The sequence below is a fragment of the Colletotrichum paranaense genome (assembly GCF_030867605.1).
Source record: "Colletotrichum paranaense strain IMI 384185 chromosome Unknown Scaffold_5.1, whole genome shotgun sequence".
In the NCBI taxonomy this organism is placed as follows: domain Eukaryota; kingdom Fungi; phylum Ascomycota; class Sordariomycetes; order Glomerellales; family Glomerellaceae; genus Colletotrichum; species Colletotrichum paranaense.
This window is the reverse complement of record NW_026848963.1, coordinates 270,596-297,470: the sequence shown is the minus strand read 5'-3', so window position 1 is coordinate 297,470 and position 26,875 is coordinate 270,596. Positions and strand designations below refer to the sequence as shown.

At 53.3% G+C, this 26,875-nt stretch overlaps 7 protein-coding genes across 7 annotated transcripts; 3 read left to right on the top strand and 4 right to left on the bottom strand.

Annotated features, from left to right (window-relative positions):
• Positions 1-610: 610 nt before the first annotated feature.
• CPAR01_06398 (U1 zinc finger protein) lies at positions 611-1,510 on the bottom strand (the record flags this gene model as incomplete). Its single annotated transcript, XM_060490670.1, has 1 exon — positions 611-1,510. One exon carries the CDS (start codon positions 1,508-1,510, stop codon positions 611-613), a length of 900 nt encoding a protein of 299 aa, XP_060349544.1.
• A 572-nt stretch (positions 1,511-2,082) lies between these two features.
• CPAR01_06397 (covalently-linked cell wall protein) lies at positions 2,083-3,089 on the bottom strand (the record flags this gene model as incomplete). Its single annotated transcript, XM_060490669.1, has 2 exons — positions 2,083-2,871; positions 2,928-3,089. The coding sequence occupies 2 exons, from the start codon at positions 3,087-3,089 to the stop codon at positions 2,083-2,085; spliced, it is 951 nt and encodes a 316-aa protein (XP_060349543.1).
• Positions 3,090-5,125: 2,036 nt separating this feature from the next.
• On the bottom strand, positions 5,126-5,536 carry CPAR01_06396 (uncharacterized protein; the record flags this gene model as incomplete). Its single annotated transcript, XM_060490668.1, has 1 exon — positions 5,126-5,536. The coding sequence occupies one exon, from the start codon at positions 5,534-5,536 to the stop codon at positions 5,126-5,128; it is 411 nt and encodes a 136-aa protein (XP_060349542.1).
• A 4,297-nt stretch (positions 5,537-9,833) lies between these two features.
• CPAR01_06395 (uncharacterized protein) lies at positions 9,834-11,208 on the top strand (the record flags this gene model as incomplete). The annotated part of the gene is made up of 3 exons (XM_060490667.1): positions 9,834-10,166; positions 10,237-10,791; positions 10,870-11,208. The coding sequence occupies 3 exons, from the start codon at positions 9,834-9,836 to the stop codon at positions 11,206-11,208; spliced, it is 1,227 nt and encodes a 408-aa protein (XP_060349541.1).
• Positions 11,209-13,434: 2,226 nt separating this feature from the next.
• Positions 13,435-14,988, bottom strand: CPAR01_06394 (nucleotidyl transferase; the record flags this gene model as incomplete). Its single annotated transcript, XM_060490666.1, has 3 exons — positions 13,435-13,461; positions 13,515-14,753; positions 14,923-14,988. The coding sequence occupies 3 exons, from the start codon at positions 14,986-14,988 to the stop codon at positions 13,435-13,437; spliced, it is 1,332 nt and encodes a 443-aa protein (XP_060349540.1).
• A 1,753-nt stretch (positions 14,989-16,741) lies between these two features.
• CPAR01_06393 (dynamin family protein) lies at positions 16,742-19,715 on the top strand (the record flags this gene model as incomplete). Its single annotated transcript, XM_060490665.1, has 3 exons — positions 16,742-16,931; positions 16,993-18,235; positions 18,296-19,715. The coding sequence occupies 3 exons, from the start codon at positions 16,742-16,744 to the stop codon at positions 19,713-19,715; spliced, it is 2,853 nt and encodes a 950-aa protein (XP_060349539.1).
• Positions 19,716-24,128: 4,413 nt separating this feature from the next.
• Positions 24,129-25,939, top strand: CPAR01_06392 (uncharacterized protein; the record flags this gene model as incomplete). The annotated part of the gene is made up of 4 exons (XM_060490664.1): positions 24,129-24,534; positions 24,596-24,708; positions 24,792-25,612; positions 25,669-25,939. 4 exons carry the CDS (start codon positions 24,129-24,131, stop codon positions 25,937-25,939), a joined length of 1,611 nt encoding a protein of 536 aa, XP_060349538.1.
• Between the last annotated feature and the right edge of the window lie 936 nt (positions 25,940-26,875).

Sequence of the window (26,875 nt, the reverse complement as noted above, 5' to 3'; positions counted from 1 at the left end):
CGTTGATGTTGCGCTGTTTAGGTTTTGGTGTCCACCTTGGATGAGAGAGGTTGGACGTGAGTGAGTGTGACCCCAACCACGTTACCAGGCAATGGAAATGAGTGACGGGAGTTGGAGGTCCACGCGTGCCGAGAAAATAAATGACTGGACGCATGGAAGAGAAGGAAATGTCCCCGTTCTGCCCGGTGCCGGTGCGCGCAGTGACTTCCATTTCCCCAGTGAGTCACGTGTTACCCCGCTAACCCCCGTCCTAGACGCCCGGGGGAAGATTCAGGCCCAGTAATTGGCACGTTTGGTAATGGGACGATGGGACATGGGACGCTGTATTTGTATTGCTGCTCCAGAAGGATTCGTCCATCACCAATGCAATGCAACTGTGCACCAACACGCCAGACGGCCAGACCAATACTCCCATTGATCATGATGCAAACATCCATGATGCAAACATCCACGGTATTTATCCCTGACCATTCGTCTGAGAGGTCGCTGATCTGTACATCTTTTTGAAAACAGCGTATCTATGTACGGTAGTGTATGAATCCAATGCCCAACGCCTTGCTATGCACCCCAGACTTGCTGTATATCCATTCCCCACCAAAGAAGAAAATCTTCATTTTTGTCGCATGTTCTTGGGTTTGCGCTTCTTGAACACTACCGCCGGCGCCGCGGCCTCCGTGGATTCCGCAGCCTCATCCTCCTTCTTGACGCCGTCCTCTCCCAAGGCCGGCACGTCCAAGCCCTTCCCAGCCTCGTCCTCCACCGGCTCACTCTTAACAGCCGGCGCATCAGACGTAGCTCCCGCCGTATCCTCCCCCTCACCCTCCTGCTTCACCTCAGTCTTGACATCCACCTCAGCCTTATTCTTCTCTTCCTCCTTCTTCACAGCCCTTATCAGCGTATTCCCACTCAACAACGCATCAAGATCCTCGTCGTCAGCCGGCATCGTCCTCGTGCTCCCCCACTTCTTAGGCCTCTTAAATAACCCCCTCACAGCCTCCTGCTCCTCCCTCTCCTCCTCCGTCTGCTCCCGCTTCCTCACCCCAACAGCCTTAGCCTCAACAGGCTTGTCCCTCTCCCTCGCCGCCTCCTCGTCGTCGACAACCTTTGTCGCAGTGACCGTCCACTCCCCCGCCATCGCCATATCGCCCCGAAACTCCGTCGGTATCGAAACGCCCATTTCGGCGAGCTGTTCCATCTGCTGTTTCCGCTGCGCCTCCGCCGACGGCGGCGCGCCGCTGCTGCTCGAACCGCCGGGTCTTGAAAAGGATGATGATGATGATGATGGCGTGCCGGACGATATCCCCTTCAACCTCTCCACCTCGCGCTTCGCCCTGTCCTTTTCACGCTCTTCTTGTTCATGGCCGCGGTGAAGGTCGCGCAGGAACCGCTTGAGCGCACCCTGGTGCTTGCCCGTCGCCTCGTGGTTCTGTCGCTCGAGCTTCGTGTCGCGGACAAAGATGCTGCAGTGCTTGCACCAGTACTTTGGTGTCGATTTCCAGTATTCTGACATGGCTGTATGTGCGCGTTGCGTACGTGTCAGATGTACGTGCGTACGTATGCAGGTCGAGGTAAGGTAGAGAGAGATGTTGGTCGAAAGAGATGGCTGGGTGTTCGTGTGTTGTCAGAGCGAAAGAAGGTTGGCCGAGACGTCACGGTAGGATGCGCATGCCAGAAATTTGGAGGTTCGGCCCAGATGTCTGCGCTGAGGTCCGTGCAGCTCTTATCTTATCTCCAGTCACATCCCTGCAGGTGGAATGTCACTCCCTGCGGTGCGCAGCGACATCGGATGCCATGTTCGCCCGTCACTGATCACGAAGTCATTTCAAACTATTACAGCTGAAGATGTGCTGGTATTGCTCTAGTGGTGGAGTCAGGAACTTGTCACAGCCCCTTCCAACTATCTAGCTACCTATTTGCAAACCTGCAAACCCATCCATCCTCTGCTCTTGTACAAAGTCCGTTTCCTGGTCATCATCATGGAATTAAAATGCCGATTTCTTGGCAGGGTATTGAGAAGCAAAAATGCCAATTAAGCCTTTGTGAACCAATTCAAGTCCACCCACACATTCCGAGTCAAGCGACTTAGATAAGGCAGACGACTGCCATCAGAGTGGCAACGAGAGCGACAAACGAAGCCGGAGCCAGGTTCTGGCCAGCAGCAACGGGGGGAGCCGCCGGTGTGGTCGTGGTCGCAGGCGTGGTAGCCGTGGTGCCAGGGGTGGTCACGACCGCCGTGCTGTTGACGGGGGTCGACGGGACCGAGGGAACCGGAACGGGCACCTTCGTGGTGGGGACCGGCGGGACGACCGGCGCGGTGGTTGCAGGAGGGGCAACCGGGGTTCCTGGGGGGGTGTAAGGAGGCTGGCTGGCGGGAGCAGAAGGCGTCACAGTGACAGGAGGCAGCTCGCCGCAGGGGGTGGTGTGGCCCTGAACCTGGCCATCGCCGATTTGGCAGAGAGGGACGGGGATCGTGGTCGGGACAACCTGAGGCTGACCGTCGCCGATAACCGTGACGAGGGTGGTAACGACCATGGTGGTACCAACAACCTGTCCAGAGGGAACGGGAGCATCGGCGCCGCAAGGAAGAGCCGAGAGGTGAATGGGAGAACACTGCTCAGCCCAGTGACGGTCGTACAAGTTGTAGAAGTCACCAGAAAGGCATCGGTAGAAGGTGGTGGAGCCTCCAAGGGCAAGGGAGCCGTTGGAGCAGACGGAGAAGCCAGAGGTGTAGATGGCGCCAGCTTGAGCGGGACCGTCAAACTGGAATTGGTAGTTGGCGACGATAGAGCCAGTGCGGCCCTGGGAATCGGTCAGGACACCGTCCTTGAGGGTGAGGTCCAAAGAACCAGTTCCAGTGCAGGAGCCACGCTTCTGTTGCGTTTGTCAATATAAAATCTCTTTTTTTTCCCGGAGGCTGGTAGGCTTACATCGAGGCTTCGCTTTCCGAGCTCGACAACGGTCAGACCGAAGTTGCCAGTGTAGCTTGTGGAGCAACCGGCGGGGGGGCTCGCTGATGGCTTGAGAGCAGCCTGCGGCATGGCCACGGCCAAGGTAGCCAAAGCGGCAGGGATGATCGCGAAGGAGCGCATCTTGTTGGCTAGAGATGTATGTATTAGCAAGACTGATTCATTTTCGCTCAAGTTGAGGATTCTGAGTTTTCATATAGTGTGCTGATCCTCCGGAAATGTAGGCAAGATCGTGCAGGACCAGCGAGATCATGAAGTACAAACCACTTCACGAGTCACCAGACAGCTCAGGAGGGACAGAAAAGTCGACGGGAGCTCTGACTGAACCCAGAAATCAAACAATGAAAATACCCGGGCCAACAACGCTGGTATATTCATGGTTTGATGCCACAAGCCCATGACGTCGCCCGCCATGATGGAAGAAGAAGGATGAGCGATGTAGCAAGCTCACAGATCGCCAAAATAGAGCCAACGAAACCGCGAGACGCGCTCCATGAGAGGAATCGGAGTCCCATCTCGCTGACAACAGAGGAGTCGCAATAGAGATCAGCTTACCTGTATCGAAGTTCTTGTGGTTCCTAAGGAGGCGGTGAAGGTTGTTGTGGCAGGTAGTTTGTTGGCAAAGCAATGTAGCTCAGGTGAGATGTTGATGTGGTGGTGAGAAGAATTTCCAACAACCAAGTTGATTTATTTTTGCCCAAAGGTGAAGTGGTGAAGGGTAGTTCAGCAAAAGCTCCTGACCCGCTTTGTCCAACAATGCCCTCGTTCAAGAATCACCCAAAAAGGCGGGTACTGCCTGTGTTGGTGCCTCGTGGAAGCACGGGAAGCGTGAGATCGGAAGAGAACCGAGGAAGGAAGAGAGCTTTGTTTTCGAATGGTACCTCTGGCACAATGCTGTGTGAGGTGATGGTCGTCTGTTGTTCCTTTGCCGTTGCCACGCGCGATGCGTATGAGTGAGTGTCGAAGGGTCGGTGGAAAGAAATAAGGTGTTGGAATAGGTTCAGTGAAATAAACGTGGCAGGCTTCCTTGGTGGAGGGCAACCCTATGAGCGAGAGTATGGGCAGGGATGGCGAAGTTGAGCTGAAGAGAGGGAGACCGAGGAGGAGGGAGGGTTGGGGTCCGGTGGTTCATATACAAAGAAAGGGAGGGTAGACTTGTGAGTAAGGCCTGGTGGGTAGGCTGGTAGGGGAGGAAGATAAGCTTCAGCCGTGGGTATTGCGCGTCTTTGACATCCAGAATGTGGATTTGATGGACCAAATACCTTGAGCTAAGGAACTTGCAGTAGCGTGTGTATACGTGGTGTAAGTAGCCATGTGTGTTTGTGAAGGTTGGTATTAGTTGTGATCTGATATGCAGAGAGGCATGCGGCTACTTGCAAACAGCACTTGGAACAAAGCAAATCTGCATGTACATTCCAGGCTTATTACTCTGTACATCAGACCAACAACAACAACATCACAGCCACCTCATCCACACTTTCACTACATAGCAGCAGTTGAATATTGATTTGCGAGTGTGGATGGGTGGGTGGATGACTGATGGTTGTTGATGTGAACATAGTGGCCCAGGGGTGGTTGGGGAGGTCGCCTCTGGTAGCAGGGCTGGGCTGGAGGCACACCTCAACCAGGACCAGGGTCAGTGCCACAAGCTCAATTGCACTGTCCCGATGCAAAGCCCGTGGATGATTTTGCTGGGCCTAGTGATGTCAGAGATAGAACACAGCTTTCCCTCCGTCGAGTCATGGTGAGAGTGCTGTAGTTTCCCCCAAGCAGAGCGATTCGGACGAACCGGGCACGCAAAACAGAGGGGGCTGCTTGTTTTGCTATTTTTGCAACTACTCTATCCTGTACTCGGAGCAACCAAATATGTGATTCGACGAGGCAACAACAAGGGGCCTGGCCTGTAAGACGTCGTAAACAGCAGAAGAATTGATGATTGAGAAACCGAAGATAGACTGCTGGATTGACTGCGACCACCGGCCTGTCTTGTGCTGAGACAGAAGGCTTGCGCAGCCGACCGCTTGGAGGAAATTTCCTAGAAGCTGGAGGGCCTGTCTCGAATGCGGTGTGGCTTCTGCTGATCAGGTACCACGGCCGAAATGACCAATGAGTGCTGGTGAGGAGCGAAATGCGTGGAATGTTGGACTTGTCGGGCTTGTTTAGTGAGATGTTTGGGCTCCAGAAGCAGACAGCGATTCTGCGTGGTTGTGGATATGAGAATGGCATCGGTCGATTTTCAGCGGTGCTGGGCACACGGCAGCGGGGACGGGGAGGTCGGCACTGCACTGTGTTCCTGGCCTTGGCCTGTTCTTTAGGCTGTCTTGACTTGCCGTGCCGTGGTGCTGGATGTGGACCTTGACCTGCGGTGAGGGGTCGTCGGAAGAGGGGGTGAGCCGGGGTGTGCCCCGATCGATTCCCGAGAGGGGGTTGGTGAGGCGGAGGCCATGTTGACGTGGAAGTCGGGATTGGTGGAAGACGTGGATATGTGGTGCGGCATCCAAAGATCCAGTGAGCTCGCGAGACATGGTGATTTCTCCCCGTTGAGAACTTGAGCATGGAGAATCAGACATGATTGGTGACTTCGGGGATGGGAATGCGTCCCTGGCCTGGGAGAAGAAAAGGGGGCCATGAGTTCCTCAGGCACGGATTGGCTGCGAACAGTTCGACAGATGCAAAGATGTCTTGATCCCTTGCCTTGGACTGGAGCCTCCTCGTTGTTAGTCGACGGACAAGAGTCCAGAACAGTGTCACTCTGGTACACTTTTTTCTCCGTTTCTTTTTGGCGCTTGTCTGGTGCAGAACACCAAGAAAGAAGTTGGTGTCGTCAAGAGGGGGAAGGATCTCCCAGGATGTTCGTTGTCTGGGTAAACATGTGGTGCTGCCAGCCCAATCCCAACCTGCCAGAGCGTATCTTTGAGCTGTGTACGGATATGCGAATCCTCTCCGTACATGTGTGCATGTGTTCTGCGTACTTCGGACGGATGAAGGAGACCAAGTGGCCGTGGTCATCCATCTCCATGACTCCAAGTTGAGATTGGTGCGCCGTAGTACTCTGTCTCTCATCCATACCAGCCACAGCCCTGATCCAGATCCCTTCATCTCGACAGCGTGCGACCTCATCCGACCTTCTTCTCCGGCGGCATAAATTTGCCGAAAACAGGAATCCTGAGTTCGACTCTGGGGAATCCAATGTCATTTGGTCAATCCCCCGTTGTTGCGTTTCAGCCAACCCGGTCGCCATGATATCATGGCACGAACATCGGCGAATATCATCATCTGTTAAGCCCTGCAGCCGTCCTATCACCACGTCGTCACCGGGTCGGAGTGGGTGGACCGGAGACCTTGGATGTCGGCTCGAGGGGGTTTGAGGTTTTTCCTAGCACCTGGCCTTTCCGTCCATCCTCCGATGGTTGAAAACGACCGAAAAAGGAAGCCCCCCAGCGACTATCCCACCCATCTTTTCCCTTGTGGCGTCTCGAAGACCCACGGCACCCGCAGCCAAGCGCCGCTCTACAGGGGACGACGGGCCCTGTCGCATGCGCTGTACCCGTCAAGCAGCTCGCTACGCACGCCAAGGCTAGGCGCCCTGCATTAGCACCGCTCGCCAGTGTCAGAGCCTGCGTCGATCCGCCCACCCCGAAGTCAGTGACACCTGTTGACTGGTCTGGCTTTAGGCCGTGCGGCCGAATCTAGGCCAACAAGTGGGTGAGAATAGCACCAGAGGCCATTCAGTTGGTGGTGGTGTGTTCTGGTGAGTGGAGGAGAGAGGAGAGCCTGAGAGATACCGACTCGAAGCCGGCGCGAGTTCTTTGTTCGGTCCGGGATTCTCAGGCCAGCAACATTCCTCCTTACCCCTCCCTCCAACGGTGCCCTTCGACGCTCCAAGGCCGGAAACCGTCTCCGGAATGACGGACTTCAGCGCTACTCGGTTTGGGTCTAGGTAGCATGTGCTCTAGCCCCAAAGCTTTCGGTAGCTGTCGGAGCTCGCGGTTGGGGCGACGGGCGGGAGCTGCCCGCTAGAGGCAAGGCCACACAGTCTTAGGGTTGGGCATGCAGGGGACAGGGGAAAAGCTTGCGAAGCCTCTGGGCCTACTCGGAATTGTGCCTTGGGCGCGATTGTTGTTTGCCCTGGCTCGAGAGACATCGAAACGGAAAACTCTGAAGCAAGGGAGAGTGCTGGGACTGTGAAGAGATTTGACGATAGAATGAGGATGTACAAAACCATTGCCACTGTTCGATTGCAATGATTCAGGTCAATGTCCTTTTCTATGAACACAATGTTAAGAGGGATGCCGACTCAGCTGAAGCATGCTGGCACCCGTATCCCTCGCCCGTCGATATTGGTACGGCAATATTCCAAATCTGGCAGCAGCATGGCAGCTGTTGCCGCCGTCCGTCGGTGGCTCACGGTACCGAATCGTGGCTTACGTTGCCTTGGCTGGCCGCCTTGTGTATCGCAGAAGCACCAAGTAGATTGTGCCGGGGAGATGATAACATCACTTGATGCCGGAGTGCAGGGATGAACTGAGTAAGTTACGTGCAACGACCGTCGTGGTTTCGCTTGCTTGCTACTAGCCGCGCCAGGCTAGACGTGCGTTTCCGCGTGTAGGACTGGCTTGGCTGCGAACATTGATGTCGGCGTCCGATCCGGACTTTGAGTTTCTTTGTGCTGTCGGGTGGCTTCAAGCCTGCCTTAGCAAGTCGACGGACAGCGACAGACGTCGAAAGCCGTCTCTCGACCGGGTTGGTGAGTGCCACTGCTAGGTGTTGCTGGGCTGCCCCTCGTTCGCATAGCAGATGATGCGGTTTTTTCTACCGCCATCGACTCCGTTGCCAGGATCCCTAGTGTAAACTGTTGAGCTGACTGACGTTTGCTGAGCTGATGGACATCGGATTGTTGGAAGAATCAAGTTTGTCTGTAGTCGCGAGTGAATTGGGACGAATCTGTGCATGCACGCGGCTGAATTTGACTTCTCAGTCCGATTACTCTTTTCTTGGAAGGTCCCGCCTCGAGGGTTGGGAGGAAAGGCATGACGGGAGCGTCCAGCAATGCACCTTCCCCCTCTGTGGAGGAAAAGAATTCCCCGTTGAAATGCCGGGGGCGGATAGCTGAGAGGCCCACTGCGGCACTGCGGCTCCCAATCGGCGGCCTTGGCCCACCAGAGTGGATGGCTTGGCTTGGCAACCTCCGACTTCACTTCAACTTTGTCAACCTCAGTCCTCGACTGGTTGTTTCCCTGCTGGCATACTCGGACGATCTACGGGGAAATCATTCAAGATTTATATGTTGGTTCGCAAGCGTACAGTAAGAAGTGTAGGTATGCACTGAAATATGATATTGGACTCGTTGCCTAGTAAACAGATCAAGGTACGAGTAAACAACTAGCATTGGCTGGCTTAGATTTCTTACAATCAACATCAGTGCGACGATGGTTAAGGACTCGCAGACAAAGACACCACATGTCACGTATAAATGAAAACATCGTTATATCATCAAAAGCTTTCAGGATTGATGTGTTGTTCTGTTAAGGTTGTAATTTCATGAGAGGTGTTGCTATAAAGGCAGGCGGATCAGAGTGGGCGACATGCTCATGACAGCCACCTTGCTGGTTTTGGTTTTATGAAATGTCCTGCTTCGAGTTCATGGCAACTTCTGAACGCCATAAATGAATTATTCTGTTCTAATCGGAATGGGACACTTGTCGTTCTCCCAGGTGCTAAATTTGATCACTGGTGCGCGCAGCAGCAACCAACAAGTGTGTTAAAGAACAGATAGCGTACATAAGACTCGAGAATCACCTCGATGGGCTTTTGGAATGTTTCGCGATGAATGGATGGATAATTAAATGAAGGCATCATTGCTATAAGCTCCTGGTAACCGTGATTTGGCAACATAGTACGCTTAATGACGATAGTATGCCAGGAAAGCTGGTTGGATGGGATTGAAGGCGGCCAGTCAGTACAGGATGCTTGAAGCGACGAAGTGACAGGTAGCGAGGTCTATATGCGATGATTCTTGATATCCCTCCAACAACAAACACCGGACCACTTGGTCGAGGGGTAGGGCTGTAGAGGCCCCGGTTAGATGGTGAAGACTCCCATTTATTTCGGGGTCCATGTTCGATCCTCCACTTAGTCGGTCTATTCCTTTTTGCTTTTTCTTGCTCAGTTGTCTTGACCATTAAAATATGCAGAATTCATCCCATCCTCCCCCCCTCCCCTCGGTGGCCCTTATATTCGCCTTCATCTGCTTGTTCTTCAACAACAAGCACCGGGCCGTATGGTCGAGGGGTTCTTGGGCTGTAGAGGCCCCGGTTACATGGTGAAGACTCCCATCTATTTCGGGGTCCAAGTTCAACCCTCGATCGGTCCATTCTTTTTCTCTTTTTTCAACCTGTTGATTATTCGGGTCGCCCACCCGTACTGATGAACAGATCAGGAAGAGCAATGGAAGTAAGTGGGATAGTGAATTGATAAAACATAGTTCTTGATGATATCATCTTGTCATATTATTTTGAATAAGACGATGTAACTCCCATTACATGCTTCTTTCCCCATACCAAATAGAATGACACCTGAGAAAAGATATCGGTCGGGCCATATAGACGTGAACGTCTCAAATCTGCTCGGGTGGAAGGCACGCATGGTTGCCCCTCTAGCCTCCTCTTTCCTTTCTTCCACAAGTACGGCAGGTACACTTTACTTTTCCATAAAATATCCTCCACCCAAGCTTTGAATACTTTTTTTGCTCCACCATCCTTTCGTCTTCTTTCCTATTACACCATCCCTTTGCCCTCGTTGGCCCAAGAACTTCACGATAGCATCAATTCACCAAAAGCCAAGCACCAGTCATACGCACGCGCAACCATGGTGAAAAGCGGCAAAAGCGGTCCGAAGAAGATCCTCATGCAATGGGGCTTCGAATTCCCTCCTGGCCCGATCCTCTCTGATGATTCGACCGCCCACCTCGTGTTGACAGCAATTTTCGGAACCGAGCTGCCTTGGGACGAGAACGATATGGCCACCCTGAACAGAGAGGCCGGAGCCTGTCTCGTTCGCGTGTTCAATACTCTTGTCGGTCGCGCTGACCTCTTCGGTACCCTTCGCGGCCATCCCGCGTTCTACGCAACCGTGGCCACTGAACTCAACACCAGAGGCGAGCTTACCGGCGACGCTCTCAAAGCCCTCGACGAAGTCTACGTTCGCGCCCGTCGCAATCGACAGGCTCAGACCAACAGCGAGAACAATGTCACTGATCTCGCCGCCGCAGTCGATGCCTGTATTGCGATCAAGGACGCCTTCGCGGCTCTTCCGCCCCTGCAGACACTCTCTTACCGCCCGTCCCAACGATATAAGTGCTCTGACCGCCCAGCTCCAGGGCACCGACATCGCCGAACCGGGACAAAACATGCCCGCTTGGCCTCCCTCGCACTTCAGCCCTAACGAGATCGCGCTCCTCGCCAAGCCAGACCTTCGAGCTGTCCTCTTCGGCAAGACCCCTCAGAATCCCGGCGCATCTCCCCCACTTCCCAACAAGACCACCATGCCCCTTGAGACCCGCGCCTTCCTCTGCTCGCTTGCTCTTGCGAAGAACGAGCCCAACAGCAAGTGGACTCTCGCTCTTGTCCCCATCGGACACTTCAAGGACAATATGGAGCGCCGTCAATGGTACAATCCCTCTGGGGGCCAGTCTAGCAACTGTTTCACGGTCGAGAACTCTATGATTCAAGCCATCAATGCTTTCCGGGCTGGAAAGAACACCTACATCGCTCTTGCGACTCCCTGGTTTGGTCGTACCTGGGGTGCCATCCCTTCAGTCGACGATGTACCTGGCGCCCAGAGCCAGCAGAGTGTCTAGTCGGCACTCTGCCCTCGCCTCGGCTTCGCCATTGTGCTTCGTCAGTATGGCGACGGAATCGAACTCATCATTTTCGACCCTATCGTCCGCTACCCCCACATCATGAACAACCCTCAGATCAAGGCGAGCCTCTCCAGGCTCTTTAGCTTCCGTCAGTCTATTCACGACAATATAGAGGCGGCCATCCAGAGAGCCGGAGGACGCCTGATCCGTGAATGGTATGGCGGCAAGTTGGAAGCGCCTGCCAACGGAGCTGACAGTGTTCAGTTGGCGAGTGAGTGGATTCGTCTGCTCGTTCTTGCCGATGTCGGTCAGATCCCAGACCCGTTGGCCGTTGACGATGAGCAGTGGGCTCAGTGGGGCTTCGAGGAGGTACAGATGTGAGGTACGAAGTCGATTCGATCCCTTGATTCATCATTCACCCCTTTCATTCGATATCTTGACCCTAACACTTGTGTTATCTGACAGTCTTTCGGCTCAAATTCGACCTCCTCGGCCTCGTGGCCATGAGGACCATTGACAAGTGTCTCCCGCTGGCTCAACATTCTAGGCCCATTCTAGGCCAAGGGAGTTGGCTGCGACTGATCACTCCTATTGCCAAAGTGGGATGAGCACAGCAGGGTAATGCACGATGAGATAGGAGCGCCTTCCAGATGATAGCGGAGAACGAATAATGAGAATGGACAGTGAACAACGGACAACAGATGATTGGGGACGAATAATGGGTTGTGAAACGTCATCCTATTAGTCATTCTAGATACCACAAGAAAAGCCCTCGAAATGTGTTTCTCCTTATTTCCACTGCTCAGGTTATCTGCACTCTCTCAAGTGCCCGCACGTGGTAACACTACTGAGCATATTACATACGTACTCCAGCGGGGGATCGTGATCGATACGCCCATGCTCAGTGCCAGTGTCGTCACTAAGGTAGTTACTTGGCTAGTGGTGTTCTTCGCTCAGGTAGACAGCAAGTTGGGGTCTTCCCAGATACAGAGCCTCCATCGTCACCCAAGAGATGGAAACATCCGCCGACCAAAGCAGTAACATCGTTGTGGCCGGAGGAATCTATCTCATCATCGTCAGGTTAGACCCTGTCGGGCATGCGGAAGCTGTACGCCTACGTAAACGCTAGGTCTCTATAATCGGCACCCCGCTGATCTGGGAAAGTCACGCGGAGAACATTGTCTTAGTCAATGTGGCATCTTCCGAGTGACAAGTTTTCATTAGCCGCCGCATGGTTAGATATGATTGAATCATCGTCATCTGGCAGAATGAGCTTGTCATGATAAAACGCCCCTTCCGCCAAAAGATTCTGTAGAAGGGGGGGGGGGGCTCGAATCAGGAAAGAATTCCAGTCATGTGTAAGCCAAGTAAAGGGAGCTGAAGTGAGGTCCAACGGTACCTTGGATTATAAGTCTGTCGGAGTATCTGGCGTTTCCTAGCGATGATTGTCTGACCTGCTGTTCATCAGGCAAAGAACACAGCACATGTATGAAGGCGGTAGGAGCGAGATTTGGGAAGGTCTGGTGATGGATGAAATCGGATCTTGGAACCAGGGAAGAGAGGGGCGGAACCCTTGTTGAAAAAGACGTCCAATCTTCGAAAGAATCAGCCAAAATCCCAGAAGGTTTTGTCCAGAAAGCTGTGGTTGAACGTTTCACGGCACAGTGACGGTGAGACAGGCTTGGGCCCATTTAAATTGGAGTCGAGTCTGAGAATGAAGCTTGACAGCATGCTCGGGATTGCTACATAAGATCCATATCCTGGCAGTTTTGAACGAGGTAGCCATAGGTCAATAGCGATGTCCCCTCACAGATACCGCTGATTCATATCGCTAGTGAGGCAGAGATGGTTGCCACGGACGGACCACATGTAGCTACCCCCTCAAAAAGAATCAGAGAAATGGCGAAAAAAGAATGGACCGATCAAGGAATCGAACTTGGACCCCGAAATAGATGGGAGTCTTCACCATGTAACCGGGGCCTCTACAGGCCAACCCCTCGACCAAGTGGCCCGGTGCTTGTTGTTGATGAATCAGGACGTGACTGTGAATATCAGGGCCACGGGGACGGGATTTCGGATGAAAAAATCAAGAAAAAGAGAAAAAGAATGGACCGATCGAGGCTCGAACTTGGACCCCGAAATAGATGGGAGTCTTCACCATCTAACCGGGGCCTCTACAGCCCTACCCCTCGACCAAGTGGTCCGGTCTTTGTTGAGAGCTGAGCACGATTCACTCCTCATAAGGGTCGTGGGCGGTGATTGTGGAAGCTCTACCTGAGGCATCCCGGGTGACACTGTCTTGAGGCATCGTAGGAACCCGGGTGAGTGAATCACTCATTCACTGGTCAAACCACTGGGTCTGGCAGGGTTACCTTACTCAATAGTGTGTGGCTACCCACGTCCTCCGGACTCATCACACATGTAAAGTAGATGAAATGGCAGATTGAAATGCTCTGAATTGCTGAATTCGACTTGTGCTTTTTGTGACCAAAGACGCATGCATCTATGAAGAGTGATGGAGCTCTATCTGACCCCAATGCAAATCCTTTCTTCATTACGTCGTCCGTTATCCCCCACCACATCCAACGTTATCCCAAACCTGTCGATTTACATAATGACCTCGTTTGAAACATCCTATAAGATTGTGAGCAATATGAAAACACTGATGGTAGTTGGGGTAGACTCACTCTCTTCAACTCCTTGAAGGGCAGGCACACGCAGTTCTGAACCCGGACCTCATCACCGACACCGCAGTCCTTGCCGAGAATGGTAATGCTCTGGACCTTGACGCCGTTCTTGATGATGCTCGTCGTGTGGCTGCCGACAGGGGTGGGAGTACCCTCGACACGGGCCCAAGCACCGACACGGCTGCCCCAGCCGATGATGGAGTACAGGACGCACGAGTCGTGCTTGATCTCAGAGTCCTCGAGGACGACGGACTCCTTGATGCGGGCACCAGGGCCGACGTGGACGCGGGGTCCAATAGAGACGTTGGGGCCCAGCTTGGCGGTGGGGTCGACGGTGGCAGTCGGGTGGATGAAGACGGGAGGGATGATGTTAGCGCTGGGCTGGGCGAGCTCCTTAGAGCCGTTCTGCCAGGCCTTCTGCAGGTAGAGGGCGTTGGCAGGGACGGCTGAGCCAGCCGTCTTGATCTGGCGCCAGAAGTCCTTGGTCTCATACACGAAGAAGTGCTTGGTGTCGGCGAGGTCACCGAGGATATCCTGCTCGAGGCGGATGACCTCGTTCTTGCGCTCCTCGTCATCGTCGGTGATAATGAAGCTGTTCTCGAGGTTCTCGGAGCTTGGGTAGGAGACGAGGCGCGAGGGACGATCGGTACGGCGCTTGATGGCGGTCTTGATGGAGGGGAAGATGGCGTCGGTAGAGAAGAGGTAGACACCACAGTTGATCAGGTTGCTGATTTGCGACTCGGGCTTCTCGACGTAGTGGAGCACACGGCGGGTGTGGGCATCGCTGACGATGCAACCGAAGTTGGTGGCGGCTTCGTTAGAGACGCGCGTACCCAGAATGACGGCCTCGGCGTTCTTGTCGTGGAAGAGCTGGAGCATCTCGGGGAGAGGGAAGGAGCAGCAGACGTCGGCGTTCAGGACGAAGAGGCGTTCGGGATGACCCTTGAGGATAGCATCGCGGAAGTGGTAGAGACCGCCTGCAGTGCCGAGAGCCTCATACTCGCGGAGGTACTTGATGGAGAGGTTGGGGAACTCGTGGGAGGCGTCCTTGATGAAGTCGCGGAAGACGGACTCGTCGTAGTAGCCGATGATGAGGACCTCGGTGATCTCCTTGCCGGGGACTCGCTCAATGGCAGCCAAGTTGTGCCAGATGATGGGGTGACCAGCGACTTCGAAGAGGGGCTTGGGAACGTCGAGGGAAAGAGGACGGAATCGAGTTCCTCTGGAGGGGCCTCCGACCTGAAGATTTGAAGGTTCTGGTTAGCTTGCGACCGTTTGCAGAAGACAATGAGCTTTGACGAGCTTTGTGAGGGAGGGGGGAGTAGCAAGGCGGGGTTTTGAGATTTTGGGGATGCACGCGCCGCACAATAAAGCAACGCGCAAAACACCATAAAGCAGATGGTCTTACCAGAATGACAGCCTTGGTGGCACCCTCTCTGGGTGCCTTTCCACGGTAGGGGACTTGCAGCGACATGGTTCGAGTGGGAAGGGTATCTCAGGTTGTGGTGGTGAGAAAGGGAAGGGAAAGAAGGCTTAGATAGTGGTCGAGATACCCGGTACAAAGTCAGGTCGGGTAGCTGAGGTGCGGAATTGAAGACGCTATTTGCAACGTCACCGCTTCGTGAGTTTTAGAAGGGGGTACCCCTTAGAAAGTGTTCACCCAACCTTGTGAGGTCCCAAGAATAAATTCAGAGCAGGCAATGCATGTGTTGGCAGGGGTCTAACGATAGGAGGAGGGTCACCAGGTGGCTCGTGTCGTTTCTAGATGTGGCTGCGGGGGGCTTCTTGGTGTTACTGAGAGACTTTGTGAGGCACCTATCTTACCCTGGTAGAGGTGTACCTGTTTACTGCTGAGGACCCTTTGCGGGGTGGGCTGGATTCCCTTGCGTGGCAGGAAGGAGCCTCCCCTAGGTAAGGTGGTCTGTAGGCTATCGATAAGCAATCCTTCACTGTGACCTCCATGGAGGTGAGGTGGTCCAGGAACACATGCGACAAGCTCGACGTCTCATTCGTGTCCCTTTGTGAAGCCAAACATTTCTTTTTGTCGTTTACCTACCATTCAAGCTAGATATATAAAAGTGCTTCCAACGGACGACTCCAGAAGATTAGGCAGGCAGCATCTGCAAGAACAGACCAGGAGCTGAAAGGCTGTCGTAGATGATTCACCTGCAACTCTCAGATGCCATGGCATGACATGACAAGTATGGTAAGACAGCGTTGTCGACCGATTGGGGTGGAATCTAGAATCATGTAAGAGGTCGCAGGTACCTTGCAGGAAGCTTCTCCAATTGACATTCATGAAATCAATTTACGCGTCGGTACCTGAGCGTGTCGAGGACGTGTAAAGCAGGCAGCACACGCGACAATGTGGTGCCTGAATGGTGAGCAGTGACTTGGTTGACCAGGTGAAGATGCACTCATCTTGGGCCAAATCTGGCAGGCAGCTGTGCACCTGGGACAGCTCGAGAAAGTACCAAGTCGCGTCTCTCTGCCTTCGCAGGGGATCGCCGAGGCCAAGCTCCACTGCCAGCCATTCTCTTCGAATCTTGCGCCCCTGAGGTCCCTGACATCCCTGCCAGCTGGGAGACCGACGATGCACCTCGTTCGCTCCAGTTCCCAATATTCCATGATAGTGGCTACCTCGCCTCACGAGCAACATTGTGAGATATCACCAACATCACATCGATAGAAATACGAAAACATATAGAAGATATATTTCTAAATACTAGAGAAAACTTGAAGAGACTTAGAATCGATTAAATCGTCTTTTAGAGCGCGAAAATCCGACACGCCGCTGCACCGTCCCATGTCCCTCCTAACACTAACAACCACTTTAATGAGAACCCCAGGAGAGCGGGACTTGTGGTTGCTCAGGTCACCCAAACGAGGAAAGAGCTCTTAAAGCTTTGAAGCTCCCCAGAGCTCCTTCCCTTCACCTGCCTGATATCCAGCTTCAGCTTCAGCACCTCACCTTACCTTACCTTACGATTTTATTTTATTTTATTTTATTTCACTCTCACCTCTTTCTCTTGCTTCTCACTCACTTCTTTCACTCTCACTCATTTTCTGTGCTGCCTAGAGCTGGGTTGGGTCGTCAATTGACCCTTCGCCGTTCTTTGAGGTACCTCCTCCACCTGGCGTTATATTCCTCATCGACCCTCTACTCTGCTCTCAAAAACTTCCATCTTTTCATTCCTCTCATCCTCTTTCCTCCTACCCCTCTCAAAATGACAAAGGCAAGAGCGTCGAGAGGTCATACCGTCAAGCCAGAGCCTGGCAATCATCAGAACAATCCTTCTCCTACACCTTCCGTCACCAACACCTACAACGGCTCCCCAGAGGCTAACAGAAATCAATCCCGCTCTCACCATGCTGGGCCTGCGGATGTCAATCAATCATTCTTGAGATCAGACGCCCGTAAGTAATCTTTCCTTCTACTTACTAAGCTTCTCAAATTCGACATCTAATCATCGTACAGCCACGCCTTCTATCGCTCCTCACGGCCCTTACACTGGCCCCCAAACTGTCCGCAGTGCACTTACGAACCCAACTTTCGACGAAAGTGAACCTGTTCTGCTTCAGGTTAGAAACAGAGATATGGATCCGCCCGTGATTCCCATGCAGAACGATTCATTTCTCGATGGTTCCTTCCGGGACATTGGCGCCAAGGTGAAGATTTTCAACGATACTCTCGGTGAACTACAGCAGCTTGGCGTCTCCCACGATGTCGCACTTCCTCAGCTCGTCCTAGTCGGCGATCAGTCTGCCGGAAAATCGAGCTTGATGTCCGGTCTTGCTGGTCTCAACCTCCCTCGCAGCGAGGGTGTCTGTACTCGATGCCCCGTCCACATTCGCGTTTCCCGGAGTGGCCCTCGCGACCGTGGCGGTCCGCAGTGGTCCTGCCGCGTCTCTCTTCAGCAAGACTACGCCTTCCGGCCTCCTAACCACTTCCTCACAAAGGCCGACGTCACTCCGGAGAACCCATTTCCGCCGTGGGTGAAGCAGGCGCGAGTGGTTAAGGAGTTCATGACCATCTACGATCAGTCGGACATTGACACTGTTCTGAAATGGGCTCAAATCGCCATTCTCAACCATGATCAGAACCACGAGCTGTACGTTCCCGGATCAGGCGCCATCACTAAGCAGTCCTTGTTGGACGACGAGGCAGAGAGAACTCTCGCCAAGTTCAGCCCCAACACGGTCGCCTTGGAGATCAAGGGCCCGGACCTGCCTGATCTATCTTTCTACGACATGCCTGGCATTTTCCGCAACGCGGCTCGCGAGGAAGATGAGTACCTCGTGTCGGTGGTGGAGAACCTGGCACGCGAGTATATCTCGCACTCTGAAGCCCTCATCATCTGGGCCGTGCCAATGAATGTCGATCCTGAGACCTCCTCGACTCTGTCAATCATTCGTGTTCTCCAAGCTCAGCAACGGACAATCGGAGTCATGACGAAGGCTGATCTTCTTCCTGAAGGCAATAATACTCAATGGCTTTCGATGTTGCGCGGAGAGGCGCACAAGATCGGCCACGAATTCTTCATTACATCTAGGCCGTCGAATCAGAAGCTCGACGAGCAACAGAGATGGGAGGAGGGATTCTTTCACCAAGATGCTAGTGAACGCTGGCCAGAGGAGTTCCATCCATTCCGCGAGCGATGTGGCGTGGAGAAACTCAAGATCGCTCTCTCCGAGAAGTTGGGCAAGGAATTCGCCAAGAAGTAGGTTTTCTACTCCAATTGTCTATCCCTGATATTTCGAAGAGATACTGACGTTTCCAGCTTGCCTTCAATCAAGAATAAGGTCCAGACGAGATTGAGTGAGATCGAAGCTGAGCTCAGCACGCTCCCCGAGCTGCCTAACAATGTCGAACTGGAGGTTCGAAAGAGCTTGATGGCGTTCTCCTCCACTGTCAAGGAAACTCTTCGTGGCAGAAAGTTTTCCTCTAACTATGGATCTCTTTCGGACAGCTTCCGCGACTGTATACTTCAGATGAAGCCCAAGTTCATACTCAAGGACAAGTCCGACATTCCCGTTCTCGAGATCTCTGATGACGATGACGACAGCTCATCTGTCACCCCTTCAAACAGGAAGCGTGGCGGCTACGGTCAACATCATTCAGCTGCCAAACGATCCCGCCCAACACCCGTCAATGGTGGTAACTCCTTCTCGGCTGCCATCAAGACAGAAGACAGCGCTCCGGCGCCATCAACACCCTCTCGCCGAGGACCACCCCAGCCGATACCTCTGGCCCCGCCGTTCCAACGGTATGCTAACCATGGCGCTGGGTTTCGGACACTGGCGCAGATTCGCGAAGACATCAAGGCCAAGACCAAGGCAGGCATGCCTAGTATTGTGCCTGACGAGGTCTATGAAGATCTATGCAAGCAAGCCGTAAAGGCCTGGAACCAGCCCATGGAGACCTTCTTGCAAGAGACTATGAATGTTCTTCAACGAATCGTCGACTACGCCCTTAGCCAGGCTTTTGGTTCCCTGATGAAGCGATTGATCTTCAAGAAGTCTACCAACCTCATGAACGAATTTCTGAGAGAGCGCCGTAGCGAGGCCATGTCTTTTCTCAAGGATATTTACGACATGGAGACATTCCAGCTCTTCACGGTTAATCAAAAGGCGTTTCAAGATTATGAACGCTCTGAGAGTCGGGTGCTCACGCGTTACCGCCACGTTATGCGCTGGCAGGCATTCTCGGGAGATTCCTACGAGTTCCATGATTGGGACCACATGACGCCAGAGCAGCGCATGAATGAAGAGCGGAAGCATAACGTCGAACTTGGAAAGATGGGCCCAGACACCTTTGATAAGGAGCTGAGGGTGGCTGCCTACGTCCGAGGTTACTACATGTTGTCCGCTCTCCGCTTCGCCGACACGGTCTGTCTGTCGGTCACGTCCCGCATGATGCCGAAGATTGTCCAGGATCTCGACTTCTTCCTCGAGAACAACCTCGGTCTCATCGGTCGTCATGACGAGACCGTATTTGCCCGCCTGATGGAAGAGGATGAAGCGACCGCACGCAAGAGGGAGCGACTGAAGAACGAGCTGGAGAAGTTTAAGAAGGCTCTCGACTCGATCACGACCAACGAGTTGGAGGGCGCTTTTGGGTCGTCTTCGCAGGGAAGAGATGCATTCGAGGCGTACGGCGAGTCTTTTGCCGAGACCATGGATGTGGACGGAGGATGTTGAGCCGTCAAACATGTCTTGCTTGGGTGATCCTTATGATTGCTAGCTCGCAAAGTTTTTGGAAGTCTGAGCCGCAAGTCGACTATATGTCAAGGGAGTCAGTCGATGGTCGTGTTTAGCAAAGGGGCGAAGCCCGTTTGATAAATGTTCAACTATCGTAGTTGGGTCCGATCTTGTGGACAGAGAGAGAGACCATGTGGCTGATTGGCACAACTGGGAGAGGCCATTTGGCGTGAGGTAATGGAGTTTCGGATACCTAAGGAAGGCCACAGGATTGTTTGTTTTTTGCCAGCCGGAAGGCATATTCGCAGAAGATACCATTACTGCACGTAGTTAGCTAGCTCAGAGAATAGACACCAAGATGTGTCAACCACCTTGGGCCGGATATAATGGGCAAAGAGTCGAGATAACAGCTTGCCAATGGATGGCCCGTTTCGCATGAACGACTTCTCACATGTGTGCTGGCAAGGCTGGGTTGAACCATCGGAATCACGGCCTAGAAAAATCTAGAGAAAGAAGAGCCAAGCCGAGATGGAAAGAAGCGCACGGTGACGAAGCGCAGGTAAGAGGGGAAAGTCGCCCATGGAAGTAGAGACCAAGGCATGCTACTAACGGATGGGAAAGCGAGAACTCCCTCCCTTGTCTTGGCCACAACCAGAAGGCCCGGAATTCAGCAGACTGGACTGTGGTCATTGGAAGTGTTGCCAAATCCAAATCTTGTCGTCCTCCTCGAGTCAACCTCAGTTTGCCGTCTACATCCCTACACACCTACGACCACGATAATCCTTCCGCTGCGTTGGCTCCGTCCACACCCTCAAACATCGCATTTCCCCTTTCTACGTGCTGACAGTTTCTGGGGTAAACTACACGCATCGACTTTATCCGGCCTCGTTGCCCTCCCGTGGACCTGGAACCGCCTAAGAGGTGGTGGTCTGTCGCTTAGCCTAGCATTTCGGCCACTGCTTCATGACCCTCGCCGTCGGCTAAATTGGCCAGGATCTAACCGGAATGTACAGACTTGGGGTCCTCCAACATACAACTCCCTCTCTCATCCACTCCTCTCCAGAAAGAGGGTGCGGCGAGACAAGACAAGGCAGCAGAATTCCATTTTGATGGTGCCGCCATCGAAGTCACCGGCTACCGGAATGCCTACGCCAAAAACAACCGCGCATGAGAGTCACAGACTCGCGCTAGGCTATTCCAGCCCGGCAGCATGGTCCCGGCAGCCGTTCAGCCTAGTGCTGTGGGCCTGAGCTTGGAGTCCGGGGAGAGTGTCAGTCGCAGTGGGCTTCCCCGGATTTGGAAGCATCGTGCCATGCTTCCGACTGCCATTGTCGGTGGGTCATGAGACACTGTCAAGCTTGGACACGACGTGCTGGAACTAACATCTGTTTGATGACAGGACGACCCTCGATACGGGTCTGCAAGACTCCACAGGATTGGCCGACGGAGGGGTCGCGCCAACGCTTGTGTATCTGTCGAATAACTGGCACGCGAGTTTGGGATTGATACGCGCCTTGGGAAGCTTGAGGGGCCAAACAAGCGAGCCGCGCAGATCACGAACTCCTGGTGATCAACTGCGGATTGTCGCCAACTTGACCGTAACAAGCATTCGGTACGCCCTGAGCGGTTTCCAACCGCGATCATGGGAAGCCGACTCAATGTACATCCTATCAAATCGGGCAAACAGACCATAGATCCTCCTCTATATTCATCGTCTGTCCAATCGGCGCACGAGAATCCAGTTGTGCTGATGAACAAGGTCCGGAGGAGAAAGTCCAAGACGTCAGGATTAAGTGGTCTGCTGAGTTCCGCCTTCTTGCTCGGATCAATTTAGGCTCCATTTGGTAGCGCAGCTCCCGTTTCTTGGATCCAAATTCGGCTTGAAACTGAATCAAGGTAATGAAGTCTGTAGCAGAACGGCTTACAGTCGTCTGAGGAGCATCAGAAACCTGGGCAGACTAGTCCCGATGGGTATCAAAGTACTTGTCAGATACCGGCCCTGACATCCGAAGAGGCGCTTCTTTCAACCCCCTACGCTACTGATGGCGCTCCCGCTTTTCTCCATAGAAACGTAGGCTGCATGATCACGCGAGGACAAACGGCGCCGGCATACCGTCCTGCTCTAAGCTCCAAAATCATATGTGTTGATACTTCAACCGCTCTTATGAGAGGTTTGGCTGACCTTCACGCAAAGGAGCTGGCCTCTACTTCTTGGAGTGTCGCTGGGATCTGAAGAGAGAATCATGAACCCGAAACCTCCCTGCTCCGAGGTATCAAGATCAGGGAAAGGAAGCTTGTCGGGTCCCCTCATGCAAACTACCGTGGGACCCCAACACACAATGCAGAATGGTCAATCTGCAGCCCTCTAGGTGTTGAGCATACATATTCGTCATCTAAGCCGCGAAATGGTCTTATAAGCGCAACATTCGATGATTGGAATGCCAACACATGCGTCCAAACAGACGAAGTATCTCATCCAAAAGCAGTTTCCTGGAGAACTAGCGGTCACTGTTAAGTTACAGCTGTCCAACATTGACATTCGCCGACTGAAAGCCTCCATAGAACGAGGGCCGTCACCTTATTCGCTTCGCTAAAGGCATCCTGTGCCTCACACCCGCATGATCAGTCTTAAACGAGTCCAATTGACACTCTTCGCCCACCACCATCACTTGCAACTGCTGGTAGCTTGTCTATTACTCACGGCTTGATTCAAGCAGCGGACTGAAGTAGGTAGAGCTTTCCCCAGTCTCCGCACTTCCCCTACACCAACACACCCTCAGCAACTAGACCCATCTCGCCTTGCGATCGGTCTTTGCCTTTAAGAGTCTCTTGACGTTATTGACCAATAATAGGTACATGGTTAATATCATCTGTCTTTTGCCGGACATTCATCCAGACGGCCCTTCTCATCAAGCCACATGTGCTGTACCCCAGTCCAGCTTGACACCTGAACCGCATCTCGCCCGGGCCGGACAGGGCTTTTCAATCGAATTATGGTACGCTAGTTCCTTGCACCTGAAGTGTTGTTATCTTTGGTCTGAGTGGTTCATTCTTTCTTGTGATGGCAGAAGCTTACTCACGCCAGGCATAAACCAAACTGAGGGACGTGGAGCTACGAGGTCGAATTTGCCACCAAACCAGCGTCAAGTGATACACTTGGACACATAATATCTCGAGCGCCGGACTACGAAGTTCGAAGCATCATAGACTACGAAACCTGCATACGGAAGAGGCTCCCACGGGGCATAAAAGTAAGGGCCCAAAGGACTACTAAGTGATTGATGGAAGCTCTGGCTAGCCAGCTGGCGTGCTTCGCTGCTGCGGTGGCATTACCAGTCTGTTGGGATCCAACTATTAGATGTCACTTAGCTGGGGTTTTGGAACCAATTCGAACTGCAGACAAGGTGCAGTCTCAATGATGGGCTATAGGCATCAGGTTCGAGGGATGAACCGGCGGACCGGAGATGCCTGGTACGCTCAGCCAAGCTGCACTCGTGAATGTACGATCTAGGGGTCCCAATACTAACAGGACACGGAATGTAACTCCAGAACGTTGTTGGCAACGTACGGTAAAGCATCAACATGGCTCTGGTTCCTTTCTTTTTCAAAGCAGCCCATGGGGAAGCCTCCCGGTACCCCTGTTCGTTCAATTGGGTTGTCACGTAAACGGCACGGAGATGAGTCTTTTGAAAGGCCATGCTGTATGCAAGAAACAGTTGGCTAGCTCGCGTGGTACATGAATGGCGTGTCGAATATCTATTCCCCAATGCAACCAGGCCCGGGCCACGAATCACAAGACAGCAGACCCTGGAATCCAAGTCGATGCTTGCACCGGCACCAGGTGGAGTGTTTCTGTGCCGCACAAAACCATCCCACTGAGGCCTGTCTGGGTCTATGTTCAGCGACCTGAGATTTGCTTCAGCTTTCCCGAGAGGCCAGGCAGAGACGCGCGACCGCGCCCGTTCCCATAGTCGAGACTCGAGACCTAGATTCGGTCAAACTGTTTATGACTTTTGGAGAGGGGCCGCCCACTCCAATCATCCAACCCATCTTTACCCGCGTGCCGCCAATTTGTGCCGTCGCCGCCGCACATCCCTGCTCCTGATGCATCCCCGCCTCCCCCAGACGCTTCCTTCACGGGGGTGGGCACGTCCGAATGGGGGTGAACAGACTAGCCCCGGGGTCAGCAGCCGTGCAGATTGGGAGAATTGCAATGTTTCCACCCTATTTGAGGAAAACCCGGGGTCAGGAAGTGAGGAAACACATATAAGTCCTCGACCCTGATCTCCTCGTTCACAGACCGTTTCCCTCTTCACCCGCGAGTCGGCCAGTCAACTTCCATACCCTCTCTTATCACTCTCTTTAGGAAACCTTCATCAGTATTCAAGGAAAAATCCATCAAACACCGACACGATGGTGAAGAAGGCCGTCATGTCCCGGCAAGTGGCCGACAACGTTGGCATCGCGCAGGCCGAGGCCCCGCGATTCGAGAAAGTGTACTGGCTGAGAGAACCCCATCTTCGCAAGCTATACTTCTCGACCATCTTCCTCATGGTCGCTTCAGCCACCACCGGCTACGATGGCATGCTCGTCAACACTTCTCAGCAGATGTCACGATGGAAGGACTACTTTGGCGACGGCGTCTCCGACAACAACAAGCTCGGTATCCTCATCAACATGTTCAATATTGGTTCCATTGTTTCGTACTTCATCACACCATACGTGGCAGACAACTTTGGACGTAAGATTGCCATTGTCAGCGGTTGTTGCTTCATGATCGTCGGCGGTGCCGTCACGGCGTTCTGCAACGGCTGGGGAAGTAAGTCAAACGCTCTTGCTCTTCCTGAGTGGTTGAAGTATGAGACTAACTGTCATTCTAGTGTACATCGGCGGTCGGTTCATTCTGGGTTTCGGCAACTCACTTGCTCAGATGGCGTCCCCCTTGCTGCTGACCGAGATCTGCCACCCTCAACACCGTGGTCCCGTCACTGCTGTAGGTTTTCTCTGCGACCCAACCCCAAACACCATACATGAGCCTTTTGCAAAGTTGGAGCAAGATCTGACTTGAGGTAACAGATTTACAACTGTCTTTGGAACCTAGGTGCCCTAATCGTCGCCTCCATCGGCTGGGGAACCTCATATGTGAACAACGACTGGTGCTGGCGATCCATCACCTTCATTCAGATTGTCCCCTCCGTCATCCAGCTCATCGGCATCTGGTGGGTTCCTGAGTCGCCGCGTTACCTCATCAACAAGGACCGCTCCGAGGAAGCTCTCGCCGTCTTGGCCAAGCACCATGCTGGCGGCGACTTAAACAATGCCACCGTTCAATTCGAATTCCGCGAGATGAAGGAAACCATTCTGATGGAGAGAAACGCCGACAAGACGACCAGTTACGTCGACTTCCTCAAGACCAAGGGAAACCGCTGGCGTCTGGCAATTATCATTTCCCTGGGTATCATTTCCCAGTACTCTGGAAACGCCCTCTTCTCCAACTACATGGACGCCATCTACGAGGGTGCCGGCATCACCGAGCAGAACCAGAAGCTCGCCATCTCGACCGGAAAGTCTATTCTCGATCTTTCATGCTCCATCGGTGCCGCCTTGACCGTCGACTATTTTGGACGTCGCCCACTGTTCCTGACTGCCATCAGCGGTATGGTCGCATCATTCGTGTGCTGGACCATCACCGGTGCCGTTTTTGAGAACTCCGGCAACACGAACCAGGGCTCTGGTTACGCCCAGCTCGTCTTCATCTGGATCTTTGGCATCTTCTACGACATTGGTTTCTCCGGACTGCTCATTGCCTACGGTCTTGAGGTCTTGCCTTTCCACCTCCGTGCCAAGGGCATGATGATCATGAACATTACCGTCCAGGCCATCCTCGCCATTGGAAAGTACGTTGCATCCATCCCCCATGTGTATTGAATGACCCAGCTAACCACATCATCAGCCAAACCAACAAGGTCGCATGGGACAAGCTCCCCAACCACTGGAACTTTATGTTGTTCTACACCCTCTGGGACTTCTGCGAGCTCGTCTTTGTCTACTTCTTCTACGTCGAGACCAAGGGCCCCACCTTGGAGGAGATTGCCAAGATCTTTGACGGTGACGACGCTGTCGCGCACGTCGACCTCACCCAGGTCGAGAAGGAGATTGATGCCAACATCCACGAGGAGGATATCAATACCCGCGCCGCGCACAGCGAGAAGACGGCTGCCTGAAATGTTCAATCTCTTACGCAGCGACCGACAAGAAACGGAAGAAAATCGAAGAAAAAACATGCATCCTTTTGTATCGCAGTTCGGATAGTTCTAGCCGGGCTAGGTGGTGGACATAATACGGGTTCAGCATCGGCTGAGCTCAGGAATTTGGGATTGTTCATGATACCAGAGGCATCGCGACACAAGACACGCTCATGTCCTGCTATGGATGGAAGGTGGCTTGCGTGCCTTGTCAATTACTCTCGTTAGTTACAAGTAGGCTATACACGACCCGTAGTGCACTCCCCCGTGGAGTCTCTGCGGTAATCTGGAGCCATCAGCAACTGTAATTTCCTCTCTTTCCGTGGCGGATTGCCAACGCCTGGAAAAAGCCAATTCCCCCTCAAGCTTTTGCTACGGTCTTGGCTGGGTCCTCCTCCGTCCCTCAGGAGACTAAACCCTATATTCCTCCCCGGATTTCCTAATGGAGGTTGAGAAAGCGCTAGTGCCGGCATCCACATATCCACATAGCACGAGGTCTCTAGATACGAGAGGGGAATTGGTGGGAATTTCTTTGGGAGAGAAAAAGCAGGGGGTTGTTATTTGTCCTGCAGGCGTCGTTTACTTGGCGTTGGAGGTAGACAGGTATGCAAAGACGGAGGGAGACCTCAGGAGTGTGAATGAGGGGGTGGGGAGAGAGGACGGCCCGTGGAACCGGTAGGATTCAGCCCCCTCGTATGCGGGGGAGGAGCAGACGGCTTGGGATGCTTATGCGGTTTTGAAAATATGGCTTTTGGGGGTCTGATTTTCGTTTGCTTCCTTTTGTCCCTCTTGGGTTGAGATTGTGGTGTGCGTAGTAGAGATGCAGCCTAGGGAGCGGTGAATGAATCCATGCATTGAATTGTCTTTGTCAAAGGCTTGAGAACATCATGAAGTTCTCATCTCTGGCCTTTCTCA